General features: G+C 49.8%; 1 protein-coding gene across 3 annotated transcripts in view; it reads right to left on the bottom strand.

The window, feature by feature from the left end:
• Positions 1-18,044, bottom strand: part of PARP4 (poly(ADP-ribose) polymerase family member 4) — a 376,732-nt gene that overhangs the window by 130,912 nt on the left and 227,776 nt on the right. For all 3 annotated transcript variants that reach the window (XM_029602495.1, XM_029602494.1, XM_029602496.1), the window contains one exon: positions 14,699-15,169. In XM_029602495.1, coding sequence (XP_029458355.1) covers positions 14,699-15,169 — 471 coding nt within the window. The remainder of the gene's footprint in view (positions 1-14,698; positions 15,170-18,044) is intronic.

Raw genomic sequence — 18,044 nt, 5'->3', positions numbered from 1 at the left:
GTCTCCATGCTGGTCGTGTACTCATTGCCTCCTGGTGATTTTCCAGCATTCCTGGTTCCTGATCCCTGCAAGTTCCAGTTCCTGTTCTCCTTCGTTCCTGTGTTCCTGATTCCTAGCCCTTCTTCGGATTGGCTTCTCGGACACGACCTCTGCATTGCCTGACTACATCATTGACTCTCTCCAAGCCCGGACCTCTGCATTGCCTGACTACGCCATTGTTAGGATTGTGGACCCTTGAAGGAGAAGTTGAAGCAGATGAAAAATAAAGACAATCATGCTTGCCGGGGATTTAATCTTTGAGCATGATACAGATACTCTAAATTCTTGTGGTTGGTGTATACCACTATGGGGTGCTGGGCCCCCTCCAACCACTGGCACCATTCTTCAAAGGCCATTTTAATGGCCAGCAACTCCTTATCCCTGATGCCATAGTTCCTTTATGCAGAAGAGAATGTTCCTGAGAAGTAGGAGCAGGGTAAGGATACGCCTGTTTTGGAGACTTGGCTGAGGACCGCTCCCACCGCCAAGTCCGAGGCATCAACTTCCACAATAAATGGTCGAGTGGGATCTGGATGGTGAAAACATGTGTCTTGTAGGAAGGCCGATTTCAAATCTTGGAAGGCTTCGAGAGCCTCGGACGACCACTGTTTAGCATTAGCCCCCTTCTTCATCAAAGCTGTAAGGGGTGCTATTCTGCGGGAGTACTGAGGGATAAAGTTCCGATAAAAGTTTGCGAATCCCAAAAAACATTGAAGGGCCTTTATGCCAGCTGGCTGTGGCCAGTCCCTGATGGTGGAGACCTTCTCAGGGTCTATGTTAAAGCTAGTGACTGACACGAGGGACGCCTGTTCAAATACACACTTCTCAAGCTTAGCGTATAAGCGATTCTCCCTGAGTCGTCGTAAAACTTGACGTACGTGTGTGTGTGGTGAGTGGGAAGGTCTTTCGAGTAGATTAGGACATCATCCACGTACACAATCAGTATTGTTTTATATACATTTAAAATTTTCATATTTGAAACTATTTTTGTAACTGAATTTTAATTGATTGCACTTTTTAACTTTTAGTACTTTTAGATATTTAATGTGATTTTTGTGTGCCTTATTTGTAAACTGTAGTGATGGTTATTAACTTAACAACGGTATATAAAAATTATTAAAATAAAAAATAAAAATAAAAAACACAATCACTGAAGAATGGAGCATATCTCGGAGCACTTCGTTCATTAAGTTTTGGAAAACTGCGGGTGCGTTAGATAATCCAAAAGGCATGACGAGATATTCGTCATGCCTTTTGGTGGGGCATAAAGTGTGCCTACAAAGGCACACTTTATGCCCCACCTGCAAAAACACTACTAGGGAAAAGAGCACTATCTTCAGCAGGCCCCCACCAGTGGAACGCGGTCCCCCCAGATCTAAGACTTGAACCCAGTCATCAGGAGTTAAAAAAAAAACTAAAAACCTGGCTCTTCCGCCAAGCCTACCCAGACACTTAACGCAGCCTAGATGCTCGCATTCTCGTGTAATATACAACAGAGTTTTCAATCAAATCAACGCTTCCACATGTTCCCCCATTAAGATAATATGCTTTATTGTATATACTGCGCTTATTACTTTCGCATTTATACTGTTTTAATGCATTACTTTTACCTTTATTTATTTTAGCTTATTTTCAAATCTACCATACCCATTGTTATTTATCACTATAATATGATATTGATATCAAAAGTTTTTCCTTCTCTTGTAACTATCTCTATACCATGTTCCAGTTGTACGTTGTTATTATAGTTTTATAGTTTTATAGTTATATGTAAAGCCCGTTGTCTTATAGTTATATATAAAGCCCCTTCCGTTTGGGCATCTCACTGTTTTATGTAAACCGGAGTGATTTGTATCTGATACAAGAACTTCGGTATATAAAAATTAAAAATAAATAAATAAATAAAATAAATATTCATAATGTCCATCACGCATATTGAACGCAGTTTTCCACTTGTCACCAGGTCTAATCCTCACCAAATTATATGCTCCTCTGAGGTTGAGTTTGGTGAAAACCTTACCACCTTATAGGCGATCTAGCATTTCAGGGATTAGTGGGAGAGGGTATCTATCCCAGCGTGTAATGGCGTTTAAACCCCGGTAATCAATGCAGAGCCTGAGGGAGCCATCATTCTTGGCGACAAAGAAAAACCCAGTTCCTGTCGGGGAATTTGAAGGATGAATGAAACCCCGATCTAGGTTCTCCTGCACATACTGGGATGTAGTTTGGGTCTCAGGTAAGGATAGAGGTATACCATTCCACAGAGTGGCGTTGTACCAGGTAGCAGGTCGATGGCACAGTCAAACGTTCTGTGTTCAGGAAGTAGTTCGGCCTTTTCCTTCAAGAAGACATCGGAATAGTCCATGTACTGCGACGGTAGCGAGAGGAAAGTTGTTTAACAGTGGGACAATAGGCTGTGGTACCGCTTGTAAGCAATTGGTGAAGCAGTTCGTGCTCCATGCGGTTATTTGCAAAGTGTCCCAGGAAATGTGAAGAGAATGTTTCTGCAGCCACAGTAGCCCCAACACTATTGGATGTATAGATTTATTTAATACATAGAAAGAGATCTCCTCCTTGTGGAGATTTCCGGTACGGAGAAGTCTTAACTGCAAAACAGCCTGGTAGAGGAGTCCCATGAATGGAGGATACTCATAAGGGTGGAAGATGCGGCAGAGTAGGAAGTTGCAGTTGTTGCACTAGATCCACTAGGATAAAGTTCCCTCCGGCCCCAGAGTCTATAAAGGCCAAGAAAGAGAAGGAGGTTCCAGCATATGCCAAGGATACCGGTACTGTGCATTGGGGAACAGGGTTCACATAGCCTAGGATCAGCTCCCCGGAGAGACCTAGGTTTGGGAGTTTTTCGGCCGCTCCTTGCATTGTGCCAACATGTGCCCTTTGCCACCACAATAAAGACACAAGCCTAGTGAGCGATGCTGCCTCCTCGCCCACCTCTCCCAGCTGCATGGGCTCCTCGCTTCGAGTAGAAGGAGATTCGGAAGACGGGGCCAATGGATGGGAGAACGACAGAGCCAGAGGCACGGGTCTCCTTGCAGGCTTAACCTCACGAGCTCTTTGCTGGAGTCGGCGATCGATGCATCCTGAGAGATTGATCAAGGCCTCTAAATCGTCTGGGAGGTTGCGAGTTGCCAGCTTATCTTTGATGCGTGATGATAGACCTTCCAGAAAGATCCTGCGCAAACAGTCCTCCCGCCAACCCAGTTCAGAGGCAAGTGTGTGGCATTCAACCGCATAGTCCACCAATGGACGAGAGCCTTGCGTAAATGGAGGATCTCTGGTGCTGCTATAGACTGCCGTGCTGGTTCATCAAACACCTGCCGGAAAGCGTGAATAAACTGCTGAAGATTTCCAAGCAAGGAATTGCTTCGCTCCCAAAACGGAGAAGCCCAGGCCAGGGCCCTGCTGTCTAGCAGGGAGAGTATGTATGTCGTCTTCACGTGGTCGGTGTGGAACTGTGTGGGTTGTAGGGCAAACTGCATAAAGCAATGATTCAGGAACCCACGACATTGTTTAACGTCCCTGGCGAACCGAGGTGGTGCTGGTAAATGCATTGCGGCAGCTGGTCCTGGAGCAGGAGGCGGAGCAACCGCCTGAGGGGCGGCATCCAGACGATTAGCCAGGCGTTCGACACTGGCCGCTAGAACGTCCAGGCAGTGCTGTTGCAAGCGCTGGGCTATGCCATGAATGGCCTGAAGTCCGGACAGGTCCGCCGGGTCAATGGCCTTGCAAACTGTTAGGATTGTGGACCCTTGAGCTGGCTAGAGGATGGAGACGATCCGCTGAAGGAAGGCCCAGAGCGTGACTCGTAGCCAGGAGGCAGAACAGGGCCAGGAGGCCAAGCAGGACCTTCACCTAGACCAACCCCCGTTCTCCGCAGGTTGAGCCCTTGGGCACTGAGGGGATCAGCAGGACTTAGGCGGTGGTCTCCTGGTGAAGAGGAATCCGGTGAACGATCTGAGTTGAGGCAGGTTGAACTGAAGCGGAGCCAGAGGAAGTCCAGAGGTCATGGCAGGCAGCAGAGATGCAAGACGAGAATGCGGACCAGCAGTTGGGGCAGGCAGCGAACTAGCGAAGACCAGAAACAGACCAAGGATCAGGACGGGCAGCAGATGAGGAATACCAGCCAAAGTCAGGAGCCAGGAAGACAAGCCGAGGTGGAACAGGAACTGGAGCAGGAAGGCAAGAGAGGAGGAGAAACACGAAGGCAGGAACTGGATCAGGTACACGAAGGCAGGAACGCAGGATCAGCAACTAGCTACTCAGAGAGTGAACCTCGTTGCAAGGCAAGGCCCCTTTAAATGCGCAGAGAGGCAAGCGTGCGCACATCTAAGGGGCAGAGCCAGGCTGAGGGAACAGTCGGCATCTTCCTCGTGGCGAGGACGCTGAGAGAGGGCCCCGGCTTGGCCAGGGGTAAAGCGGAGCGAGCCGCGGCCATGGAGAGTAGCTGAGAGGTGAGAGGGGGACTGAGTGTGGCCGCCCATGGCTTGGGTTCTTAACAGCCATTGACTGTCTCCAAGCCCGGACCTCTGCATTGCCTGACTACGCCATTGACTCTCTTCAAGCCTGGACCTTTGCATTGCCTGACTACGCCATTGACTCTCTCCAAGCCCGGACCTCAGCATTGCTTGACTACGCCATTGGCTCTCTCCAAGCCTGGACCTCTGCATTGCCTGACTTCACTATTGGCTCTCTCCATGCCCGGACCTCTGCATTGCCTGACTATGCTACTGACTCTCTCCTCGCCCAGACCTCAGCCTTGCCTTGCCGCAGGCCCTGACTCTAGCTTGCTCTACGACGCCTTTTCAGTCTATGTCCTGGACTTGGCCTATTCAGGCTTTGGCCTGTTCTGCTCAGGTGCCCCCTGTCTGACTTTGGTTCTATTGGTGCCCGGGTCTCTGGGACTCCGCCTCGGCCAGTACAGGCTTCTCTGTTTTACTGTTGCTGCCTCTGGGCTGACCTCTCTACCTTTCCATCACCGATGACATACGGAGGCCCACCTAAGCCCAGCCAGCCCCAGTACCCAAAGGCTCAACCCGCGGGGAACGAGGGCTGGTATTGGTGAAGCGCTAGCTGGCCTCCATCCTTCAGCCCACTCTGCCTGCGACAGTGGGGACCCGTAGGACTCTTCCTATGGGCGGCATTGACCCCACCTCGGCCCAAGGGTCCACCTCCGGTGCAACACAGTGCCATCCGGGTTCCTTCGGAGAAAGCAAATGTTGCTTAACTGTAACAGGTGTTCTCACAGGACAGCAAGATGTTAGTCCTCACATATGGGTGACATCACAGGATGGAGCCCAATCATGGAACACTTCTGACAAAGTTTCCAGAACTTTGACTGGCCCCTACTGGGCATGGCCAGCATGGCACTAACCCTGCAGCCAGCAGGGGTCCCCCTTCAGTCTTGTTAAAAAGCTACAGGTAGTGCCGAAAATAAAATAAGAAAACGTTACGAACCCAATACCGCGGGGCGGCGGGCTGGTTTCGTGAGGACTAACATCCTGCTGTCCTGTGAGAACACCTGTTACAGATAAGCAACATTTGCTTTCTCACAGGACAAGCAGGATGGTAGTCCTCACATATGGGTGAGTACCGAGCTGAGGATGTCAGAGTATGCACCAAATGTACTCAGGCATGCAAGGCACTAGGCCTGGGATGAAATTTGGCCGAGGGCATCCTGAACCCCACCGGGCAGGCGGAAGGGTGTTGGTACGTCACGTTGTAAATAGGTTGCGCAAGACAGACTGACCAAAGATGGAATCTTGTCTTCTGGCTTTGTCCAAGCAATAGTGGGCTGTAAAAGTATGGAGAGAACTCCAGGTGGCAGCCCTGCAAATGTCAGGAAGCGGCACCAATTGTAGGTGTGCTACTGAATCGCCATGGTCCTCACAGAGTGTGCTTTAACACAGTCTTGAAGTGGAATGCCCTCTTGCTAATAGCAAAAGGATATGCAGTCCGCCAACCAGGAGGAGAGAGTCTGTTTACTCACAGGCTGCCCCAATTTGATAGGATGGAAAGAGACAAACAATTGAGTGCTTTTCCTGTGGGCAGCTGTACGGTCTAGGTAGAACGCTAGAGCCCGTTTGCCGTCAAGGGTATGCAGAGCCTGCTCTCCTGGATTGGAATGGGGCCTGGGAAAAAAGGTAGGTAGTGTGATGGATTGATTGAGATGAAACTCCAAAACTACCTTAGGTAAGAATTTAGGGTGAGTGCGGAGTACTGCCCAGCCTGCAGAAGTTTAGTGTAAGGCGGGTAGGTAACTAGAGCCTGTAATTCACTAACTCTGCGAGTGGATGTGTTTGCCAGAAAGAAAATCACTTTCCATGTGAGATATCGAAGGTCACAGGATTGAAGAGGCTCAAATGGTGGTTTCATGAGCCGACCCAAAACTAGGTTGAGGTCCCAAGAAGGGGCCGGAGGACACAGAGGAGGCTTGAGGTGAAGCAAGCCCTTCAAAAAACGTGTAACAAGGGGTTGTACTGATATGGGAATATCCCTGACACCTTTATGGAAGGCGGCTACCACACTGACATGTATCCTGATGGAGGACGTTTTTAGACCTGACTCTGATAAGTGCCAGAGATAGTCCAAAAACTTCATGATTGGACAGGTAAAGGGGTCAAGGGACTGAGAAGAGCACCATGACGTAAACCTGGTCCATTTGTAAGAATACGATTTTCTTGTGGAAGGCTTCCGTGAAGCAATCAGGACACGGGAAACTGGTTCAGAAAGGTTAAATGGCTGAAGGATTAACCTTTCAACATCCATGCCGTCAGGGAGAAGGCTTGAAAATTGGGGTGGCAGAGGCACTCGTCGTTTTGAGTGATTAGAAGCGTCCTTTCCCAAGGGAATGTGCCTGCGAATGGAGAGATCCTGAACTATTGGAAACCACACTTGGCGCGGCCAGTGGGGTGCTATCAGGATCATGGTTCCCTTGTCCTGACGTAACTTCACGAGAGTCTTCGAGAGAAGTGGAAGTGGAGGGAATGCATATAGAAGACCGGTTGCCCATGATAGGGAGAACGCGTCTCTTGGCTGATAGTGTTGGCTGCGAGTGAGAGAGCAGAAGTTGTCTACTTTGCAATTTTGAGGTGACGCAAAGAGGTCTATTTGAGGATAACCCCACTGGTGGAAGATCAAGTTCGCTACTGAGGGGTTGAGAGACCACTCGTGCGGTTGAAAGGTGCGACTGAGCTTGTCTGCCAACACATTGTCCACTCCCGGCAAGTAGGTGGCCCTAACGTACATCGAGTGGGAGAGGGCCTCCGCCCATATCTGTGCAGCTTCCTGACACAGAAGATAGGAGCCCGTCCCTCCCTGTTTGTTGATGTACCACATGGCCACCTGGCTGCCTGTCTGGATCAGGATGACTCGATTGGAGAGGCGATTCTGAAATATCCTGAGAGCATATCTGATTGCTTGTAGCTCCAGGAAATTTATTTGGTGTTTGGCTTCCTCTGGAGACCAAGATCCTTGTGTCTGCAGATTGGCCACGTGGGCTCCCCATCCGAGGTTGGAAGCATCGGTGGTGAGAGTAATTTGAGGGTTTGGAGCCTGGAAGGGTAAGCCTTGGAGGAGACTGACCTGATTTCTCCACCATGTGAGAGACTGACGGAGTGAGTCAGTTACGTGGACAATGGTCGACAGGGGCTGAATGGATTGAGTCCATTGTGACCTTAGAGTCCACTGCATGACTCTCATGGTCAAGTGGGCCATTGGGGTGACCTGAACTGAGGACGCCATGTGTCCTAGGAGAATGAGAAAGCAGTGTGCAGTCGTGGAGTGCTGAGACTGCAGCTGGTGTGCAAGAGGCATGAGAGTGAGAGCTCGCTGTCAAGGCAGAAAAGCCTTTGCCTGCAAGGTGTCCAAGTCTGCCCCAATGAACGATAAGGTTTGAGATGGGACTAAGTAGGATTTGTCATAGTTGACGAGAAATCCGAGTGAAATTAGAGTGTATAAAGTAAGATGCAGGGACAACAGAGCAGCTTGCTGAGTGGGAGCCCTGATTAACCAATCGTCTAGATAGGGGTAGACGTGAACACCTTGAGTCCTGAGGAAGGCTGCAACTATGACGAGGCATTTTGTGAAGACTCGTGGTGCAGACGCGAGGCTGAATGGAAGCACTCGGTACTGATAGTGCTTGGGGCCTACTAGAAACCTCAGGTATTTGCAATGAGATGGAATTATCGCGATATGAGTGTATGCGTCCAGGAGGTCTAGAGAGCAGAGCCAGTCTCCTCTTTGTAGAAGAGGAAGAAGAGAGCCCAAGGTTACCATTTTGAACTTCTCTCACTGGAGATACTTGTTGAGGGCACGTAGATCCAGAATTGGACGAACGCCTCCTGATTTTTTGGGGATTAGAAAGTACCGGGAATAGAACCCTAGGCCATGCTGAGAGTAGGGCACTGATTCTATTGCCTTGGACTGGAGGAAGAGGAAGACCTCCTGTTCCAGAAGGATGGAGTGATCGGATGTTCTTCACGTCGGTAGAGGTGGGGAGTCCGGTGGAACGGAGAGAAAGTTCAGATGATAACCTTGAGCAATTATCGTTAGGACCCACTGGTCTGAGGTGATTGAGTGCCACTTGTTGTTGAAATGGCACAATCGACCTCCCACTGGTATGTGGGGCAATGGAAGCTGGCTGTTGCTCTCTATGCAGGAGTCAAAAACCGGAAGCAGGGCCCGGCTGAGTTGCTGCTTGTGGTTTTTGTTTTCATGTCTGACGAGACTGGGCTTTTTGAAACGGTCTCGTAGAACGGGTTCGAGTTGGTGGTGGGTAGGACTTCTTCAGGCGGAAGAATGACTTCTTAGAGTCCTTCCTGAAGGGCTATTTTGAAGAGTACTCAGAAGACATCAGAGAGAGCTGTCTTAGGGTCTCATGATGGTCCTTGAGTTCTGCCACCGTTCGTTGAACCTGCTCGCCAAACAGATTATCTCCTACACAAGGCAGGTCAGATAATCTGTCTTGTACTTCAGGGCGAAGGTCGGAAGACTTGAGCCAGGCCCATCATCTTGCCGAGATAGCAGCTGCAGATACCCTGGTAGCAGTGTCAAAGATATCGTACGATGATCTGATCTCATGCTTTCCTGCCTCAAAACCCTTGTTTACTAGGGTTTGAAGTTGCTCTTGAAATTGCTGAGGCAGGGAGTCTGTTAAGTCTTGAATCTGCTTAAATAAGACCCTATTATATTGGGTCATATAGAGCTGATTAGAGGCAATTCTGGAGATGAGCATTGATCCCTGGAAGACCGGGCGACCAATGGCATCTAGAAATTTCTGTTCCTTGCCTGGGGGAAAGGAAGTGTGAGGTTTTGATCTCCTTGCTCTTTTTTGGGCAGATTCGACAACCACAGATTAGTGATCCAATTGAGGTTTGCGAAAGTCTGGAGCTGATTGAACGAGATAGATGGTGTCAGCTTTTCTGTGGACTGGAGCCACAGAGCCAGGATGTTCCCAGTTCTTTTTGAGGAGATCCAGAAGAACCTGGTGGATAGGGATGGAGGTTATTTCCTTGGGAGCATCCAGGAATTGTAACAGCTCCATCATTTGATGCCTGTCATCTTGTTCAGTCTGCAATTGGAAGGGAACCAATTCAACCATCTCCTTCACAAAATTTATAAAGGAAAGGTCCTCTGGAGGAGAACGCTTTCTGCTTTCAGTAGGTGAAGGTGGTGAAGGCAAATCATCGGTGTCTGGTGAAGAATCATCAGTCCAGGTGTCATAGGGATCAGCACCTGCTCCTCTAGGGACTAGAGGAGGATGGGGCGGTGGGATCCCTGAAGGTCCTGGTCGAGGCTCCGAAGGACTCGAAGGAATAACTGGAGGCACTGATGAAGGCATCGAAGGCACCGGCGCAGGCTTCGAGGGCATCGATGGATGGCTCAGTGGTGCCGATGGACACGTCGGCACCATTGGGTGGATCAGTGGCACCGGATGTATCGGCATCGATGGCTGAGGCATCGGCAGAACTCCCGATGGAGGGATGTGGAACGGTGTTTCTCCTCCCGTTGACAAAGTAAGCGGGGAGGGCACCAGGACCATTGGTGACCCAGGGTTCATCGGTGGAAAAGCGGCCATGAGCGCTTCCATCCTCGAGAGCAGCGGAGCCAACGCTGCTGGAATCGGGTCGGTGGTCAGTTCCACAATCAGTACCGGTGTCTGTGCCGGAGGAACCTGGAGTCGATGCATCACCTTGTTGATGGCGTCCTGAACCATCCGGACCAGTTCTTCTCGGGGACCTGGAGCAAGCAGCCCCGGCTCCGGAACAGAAGGAGGCAGAGGGATAGCTGGAGGGACCACCATTAAAGGCGGAGTCGCAGCTCCCAATACCCTGTCAGGTGAGGGTTGCCTCGGTGACCTGGTCACCGAACAGGTCGGTGCCTTTTCTGGACGGGGTTTCTTCGACGGCAGCTCAGACTATGGCGAGGTCGATGATTTCACTCCCTCGATGGTCCGAGACTTTCGATGCTGGTGGCGATGTTTATCTCTACGATCCCCTTGATCTTGAGGGGGAATAGAGGGTGTCAAAGGCTGAGAAGTTGTCGATGCTGGCGCGAAGTTGACGGTGCCGGCTCTGACAACGTCAATTCAATAGACTGCATCGGAGTTTGAGCACGGAAGAGAAGTTCCATCTTCTCCATTCTAGCCTTGCAACCTTTTGGTGTCATGAGGGCACATTTGGTGCAGGTTAGGACATCGTGCTCACATCCGAGACACATTACACAGACTTTGTGTGGGTCTGTGATGGACATGGTGCGATTACAATCTGGGCACCGGCGGAACCCCGACGCCATGGCCATGAAAAAATTGAGCCGCGGTAGGGTCGACAGCGGTAGGCCGTGAGGGCCAAACTCGACGGTAATAGATGGAAAATGGGTAAAAAACTTACCGGAGAACCACGGCTTGAAAAAGTTGAAGGAGGGACCCCTGTGGGCTAAATTAAATTTTAGTAATTCCATGAGGAAAATTCCTGTCAGGAATCTCTGCAGAGCTCCTTAACCGCGTGGCTACTGCTGCGCGGAAAAAAGAAGACTGAAGGGGAACCCCTGCTGGCTGCAGGGTTAGTGCCATGCTGGGCATGCCCAGTAGGAGCCAGTCAAAGTTCTGGAAACTTTGACAGAAGTGTTCCGTGTTTGGGCTCCATCCTGTGATGTCACCCATATGTGAGGACTACCATCCTGCTTGTCCTGTAGGAAAACCCGCAGTGAACCGAGGCGTGCTCTGGTGCTTAACCATTGGACTGGAAGAGGGAGGGGGCCCTTGGCTGACAGGATTAGGCGAAGCTGAGGACCGTGCCTGAAGGAAGGCTTGTAAACCTTGAAAAAAACTCCACCCAAGAAAAAACAGCCAGATTCAGGTGAAACCCAGAAAGAACTGGAGCGGGGCCCACTGAACTGTGGAGGAGCCAGTCAAGGGAGTACCAAGGTCCGGCGTACCTCAGACAGAGCCGTAATCAGACCATCATCAGATGGGAGGATCCAGGCTTAGTGAAATCAGAGGAAGACATCTCTCCCTGAGCTTCTATACGGCGCTGACACATGTTAGAGGACTGGTCAGGCTGAGATGCCCAAATATGACAGGCAATACAGAGAGAAAAGCGCTTAGGTTTCTTGCTCTCCAGCAACATCATTGCACAGGTGACTGTGAATGTGTGTGCAAATGGCTTGCGCTGAAAAAATGTATGCACTCAAAAATTAGGCAACACAAAAGTGCTGCAAAAATACATGCAAAACTGGTATGCCAAAGCTTATAACTTTGTGTGCACCTAAAACACAAAGCATGCTCAGACCCGACGAGCTGTGCATACCAATGTCCTGTAGAAAGCAGTAAAGCACTCAGAAAAGCGCGCGAAAACACCGCAGCAGCCTACCACGCAGCACGCAGGCAAAAAGCCTAACTGCAGGGCCTAGCTCAAGCCGCCAGGCTGCCCAGCTCCCCTAACCCCCACGGGAGTGGGAACAAATGTCAGAATGGAGTACCGAGCACGGAGACCAGAGGAAGTCGTACAAACCACTCTAACTGTCTCTGTTTCTTAAGGTAAAAATTATTATTATTATTTTTTTTTAAATCTTACCTGAGTACCTGAGCTCAGCCCTTTCTGGCTGAGTACAGAGACGGTCTCCAGTTGCAGGGGGAGAGGGCAGCTGCCATCACTGCCACACTCAGCCTCCTGCACCTGCTGCCTTTAAGATGTTCAATCAGCTAAGTCTATGGCAGGAACTGGCTACCAGAGCAAGGCACGCATCTGAGGGACCACCTCAGGAATTCTCAACTGGGGGAGGGACCATCTGGTATCACCGCAGGAGAGCAGGGCTTTTCTTAATTTAAAATTCTCCGTCCAAAATCTGAAGCAATCCCCATAGGGAGATGCAAGTCCACCACTCAAGATGTGGCTCTTTCATCAAGCCTTCTCCGATCCTCCAGGCAACCACTAATCGCCTTTTACTCACTTGAACGAAGGTTTTTTACTCTCTAGAATGATGGACCCTGGCACTTCTAGGCTAAAGCACTTTAAGCTTTAGCCCATATTCGTTAGTGTATTATATTACAATTACTTCATGCCTTTACTTTCTTCCAGCTATCTTAGCTTCCAAGTTTGTTTCTCCCTGTTAAATGTAACTTTGACTTATTCACCGCTATTGTTAATTTCTCCAGTTATTGCTTCAGTTATTCCTATGTTCTTTGTAAACCGATCCGATATGGTTATTACTATGAAGGTCGGTATAAAAAAGTGTTAAATAAATAAATAAATATCTACTGGAAACGGAGAATTCTGGCAGGCTGGGGTCACTGCAGGAATATATATACTATGACGTCAGCTTGCTCCATCTCCATCTGCTGGCAGGGGAGCATAACCCACTAGTCTTGAGTCCATCTGTCTACATGCTAGGAAACCCTATTTGCTTTCTGGCTTTCCCTTCACTTCTTCACAGTGCTGAAAGCAACCGCAAGGAAGAGGAGGTAGTGCAATTAGCAGAGCATGAGTGATGCCTCTGGCCTTTTCCCTTACTGTGCACCTTCAACCTCAACTTTAGTGGCAGCAGCAGCAGCCCCCAAGAATGCAGTAAGGAGATTGCGGAAGACATCCATAGTGTGGCGACACTTTAATTAAAGGAGGATCCGTGTTTTGCTCAATGCATTCACTAATAAAGTCATCAATCGAGGGAAGCTTCTGTAGGTAAAAATGCTGGTTGTTTTTTTTTTTTTACCTACAGAAACACCGGCTAGCACTAGCATCAGGGGATGATGGCAGTACTAGCCTGGAGACCTCCTTTGCCACTTAAAGAAGAAACAGTAACAAAAAATAGCTGAAAAGGGGAAATCGTTTTCCCAAGCTGATCCCCATAGTTCCTTCCACTAGTCAGGTGGCAGGCAGAGCCACAGACAACCAATGGCCAATATGGCCTTGCTCCTGGCCCCACTACATGCAGGTGTTTTACATGGTGACACTGTTGGTGCAGGAAGACTGCACGCTCATGGTACCAGCACTTCTCCTGATGCTCTCTCTCTCTCCTCCTGCCCATCACCCTATCGGCTTACGAGTGCCTCCTCCCCTTGCCATCCCAGTCCAGTCCCTTTTTCCCCATATAAGGACTGGGGGGGCTAGGTGGGGGGAATAAACAGTACACAATAGCAGCAGTAAAAAAGAAAGCAAATACAGGGCCTTTCTCCAGCCTGCACTCAGGCATAGCAGTGACCGCACTCCCACATGGAGTGTGTGTGTGTGTGTGAGGGGGGGGGGGGGTTGAGGCCATGGCAGGACCTGAGCATTACCAGCTTGAAGACAGGCCCCATGTTCCCTTTTGTTTGCTCCTGGTTCTTCGGCCAGGTAGGGAGAACCCAGGCTGGTGCGCCATGGGAGATACTGTGCAGGGAGGATTATTGTGATGAGGTGAGTGTTATGGGCTATGCTGGGTAAGGGAGAGAGAAGAAGGTGGGTGGGAGAGGGGGAAGGAGGAAGAGAATAAAAAGAAACTGGGCAGGCAGGGATTGCTGAGTGGGGGTAGTTAGTGGAAGATGGAGAAAGAGTCTTGTGAGAGGAGAAATGCTGGAAAAAAGGGAGGGGGGGATGCTGGGTAGGGTGAAGAGAGAATTAGCAATGATGTATGGGGGAGAAGGTGTTGCTGGGTAGAGGTGGGGATACAGAAAAGGGTGGGGTAGGGGTTGATGAGAAACTGGTGGTGCTGGTTAGGGGATAAGGAGTGGGAGAAGAGAAAGGGTGATGATGGCTAAGGGGTGGGGGAAGAAAAAGGGGTGATGATGGATAAGGTGTGGGGGAGAGAAAGAAGCAATGCTGGGTAAGGTGTGGGGAGGAGAGAGAGAGAGATTAAGGGCAGGGGGAATGATCAATGTTGGAGACAGATGCAGGCCAAGATTTAGGAATAGGCAATGTAGGCAACTGCCTCTGCAAGAACTCTTTATAGGTGCCAAAGAATTGCTACCATTACCGGTATCCGGGCCTGCAACTTACATGCCACTTGACCTATCTATCCCCAGAGCAGCAGCAACTTGGGATTGAAACTTCAGGGTAGAACCTTCCGCAGCCCTCATATACTGACAAGACCTACTGCGCTCCATCCCTTGTGCATGTATCTATAACTGAAAACAATCTAAATTAAGACCTCTAGGAATTAAAAGTCTTACCTTTTTCAATGGAAAAGATTGAGGTTTCCAAGCCTTCCCAAGACCTTTTGTAAAAAAGCCAGGCAAAGAAAAAGGAGGAGGAGCTGGGTAAAGCAATTCCTTATCAAGCTGACCAAGTGTGGAAACTGGATGTCTATATGACGACGCAACTCTTCTCTGTATTCCCTGTCTTTTGAGACCTGCCACTTCTAGAAATTCAGGTGTCTTGTCAGTTTCTGCCATCATATCAACTCCCACTTTGGAAGAAATATTGTCTTGCAATTTAAGTTTAAGAGAATCAGGAGGGTGAGAAGGAGCGCCAGGAAGTGGTGGTGGAGGAGGAAAAAAAGCCGATGACAGCGGCATGTGATGAGTAAGTGTTCTAGAACTCCCTGTGTCATCATCCGATGAAATGGCTAGATCATCCTTGAGGTATGCCACACTCTCAATCTTACGGGCTTTATAAACTGAATCTTTCTTTTCTTTAACCACCTATTGAGGCAAATTAAGAGAACAAACAAAATTATGATTCATTCTATATCTAAGAGTCAATGGCACAACTGTACACTTAAGACAAGTGCTAAAGGTTAACAGGTTCTGCAGAAGCTGTTGAACACATCAGCAGACATATTTACTCTAGGCAGAACATTCATTTGATTCTGTTGGAAGAGATCTGCAAGGCAGACACTTGAGCTTCCTTGCACTCCTTTTCTAAGGATTACTGTTTGGACATTTGGGCTAAAGACATTTGATGTCAGAATCTTGAAAGCAGACATAACAGCCTCCCTCCAAGCTTATGGTTTGCTTGGGTACGTCCCATACATCTGGAGTGGTCTGTGGGATAAGGAAGAGAAAAATTTAGTTCTTACCTGTTAATTTTCTTTCCTCAAGACCTACCAGACCAGTTCAGGATCCTACCCTTATATCCTTCATTCTGTTTATCAGAGATATAGTCTTTCTGTAAAATGTTTTTCAGTTTGCAGAGTTCTTGAGTTTTAATGTTATCTTTTTAAGCCTCTCAGCTGTTGGGATTTATGGACTGCCAGGGCCCACTTTCATACCTCCGCCCCTACCCCTGCTTACTTGTTGAGAGAACTGGTAAATTTATTTGCTTTGTTACAGAAAAACTGGAAAGCTGCAGGTGTCATGGCATCCTATATAGGGTGATATCCGCAAAACGGTTGTCCTCTGTCTCCATCTATTGGTAGGGAGCAAACCTCCTCCCCCTCCTCATTGGAAGCCCCTGCTTCAGGCCGAAATTCTGATGGAACAACAGAATACATTCTAGAAAAGAAAATCCTTGTGGACTAAAAGGAGGAATCTTTCCTTTTTTTTTCCATAAAACTTTATTGACATAGTAAATGACAAAAGATAAAAATAAAGGAGTCCACCTCATCTGCCCAACAAGGTATTCAGGGATGTTACTGTTGCTCCACAAAATCTCCCCTACAAACTTACTCAAGTCTTTGTGAATCTAAATAAAGAGCAGTAGACCTCTTACTGTCATTAGATATCTAAGTTAATACCATTCAGAGAGATCTGAAATCTGATTATGATGTAACCAGCTGAAGAAAGCACAGGGAAGAATTTTTTAAATATGGGCTGTGTGTATAACAAAAAGATACAGAGGCCAATATTAAAAAAAAGAATTTAAAAAAATCGGACAACAGATAAGTTATCTGGATAATTTTGGCAGAGTAAGTTAGCAGGGAAATTCAGCAGGATACATGTCTCGCTGATTATCCTTGAATAAAGTTATATGTTGCTGGATATCTTTGAAACCTAACCGGCTATCTTTGAATAACACTAGCTAGGTCTCAAAGTTATTCATGTACACATACCCATATAACTTTATCTTAACTGACTATATTCAAAGTATATAGCCTGTTGAGTGCTGATAATGAAATAAAAGTTTATGGGTATTCAGGCTTGAGCCTGCAGCCCACCACCCCACAAAACATCTTACTAGATAAACGAAGCTTGACCGACGTGCCGCAAATGCGCAGTAGAGACCAGCTCTACTGCGCATGTGCGGGCGAGCACGTCGGTCTGAGCCAGCGTCAGAAAGAAAAAAAATGGCGGCGTCCAGTGGCAGCAGTGGGCGGCGGCGGCGGTAGCGAGCGGCGGCGGTACCGGCAGCGGGCGGTAGCGAGTGGCGGCGGCGGCGGTAGCAGGCGGCGGCGGTAGCGACGGCGGTAGCGGGCGGCGGCGACGGCGGTAGCGGCGGCGGCGGGCGGCGTCCAGTGGCAGCAGCGGGCGGCGGCGGCGGTAGCGAGCGGCGGCAGTACCGCCAGCGGGCGGTAGCGGGCGGCGGTAGCGACGGCGGTAGCGGGCGGCGGCGGTAGCGAGCGGCGGCGACGGCAGCGGCCAGTAGCGAGGGAGGGAGAAGAGAGAGAGAGGGAGGGACGGACTGAGTGGGAGGAAGGGACGGAGAGAGAGAGTAGGAGGGAGTGACTGAGTGAGAGGGAGGGACTGAGAGGGAGGGAGGGATTGAGTGAGGGGGAGGGACTGAGGGGGAGGGACTGAGAGAGGGAGAGGGGGGACTGAGTGAGAGGGAGTGGGACTGAGGGAGGGAGTGGGACTGAGGGAGAGTGAGTGGGACTGAGTGAGTGAGAGGGAGGGAGAGAGGGGGGAGGGAGTGACTGAGTGAGAGGGAGGGACTGAGTGGGAGGGAGGGATTGAGTGAGGGGGAGGGACTGGGGGGGAGGGACTAAGTGAGAGGGAGGGGGGACTGAGTGAGAGGGAGGGAGTGGGACTGAGGGAGGGAGTGGGACTGAGGGAGAGAGAGGGAGGAGAGGAGAGAGGGAGGGAGGGAGTGGGACTGAGGGAGAGGACGGAGTGAGTGGGACTGAGTGAGAGTGAGTGGGACTGAGTGAGTGAGAGGGAGGGAGAGAGGGGGGAGGGAGGGAGAGAGGGGGGGAGGGGACTGAGTGAGAGGAGAGGGAGGGTGGGGAGGAGTGGGGGGGGAGGGAGGTAGGGGGTGGTGAAGAGTGAGGGGAGAGAGAATGAGGGGGAGGTGAGAGACAGAGGGATGTAGCCCGTTTTAACGGGCTTAACGGCTTGTTAAAAATAAATGAACTAGCGACCGATGTCCCCTACTTCCCTAACCCACCAGATGGTAACAAGAAACCACTGCACTCCAAGGCTGGCCCCCCTCCTTTCCTGATGTCATAGGAAAAGTGCCAGAGCCCCATCCTGCCCCCACCCCACCCCCCGTAACTTCTATTCACATGCTCTCTAACCCCCCTCAGCCCTCCCCAGGCCCCCTAAAACTCCAGCTGAGAGTGTGGGTAGTGCGTTACTCGCTCCTGACCACATCCAGCATTGCTCAGACAGTAACACTGGAAGCGAGCGATAATGTTGCTGT

This window comes from Rhinatrema bivittatum, chromosome 5, assembly GCF_901001135.1.
Source record: "Rhinatrema bivittatum chromosome 5, aRhiBiv1.1, whole genome shotgun sequence".
Lineage (NCBI taxonomy): Eukaryota > Metazoa > Chordata > Amphibia > Gymnophiona > Rhinatrematidae > Rhinatrema > Rhinatrema bivittatum.
The sequence above is the reverse complement of the archived record's forward strand: the minus strand, read 5'-3'. Positions and strand labels throughout refer to the sequence as shown.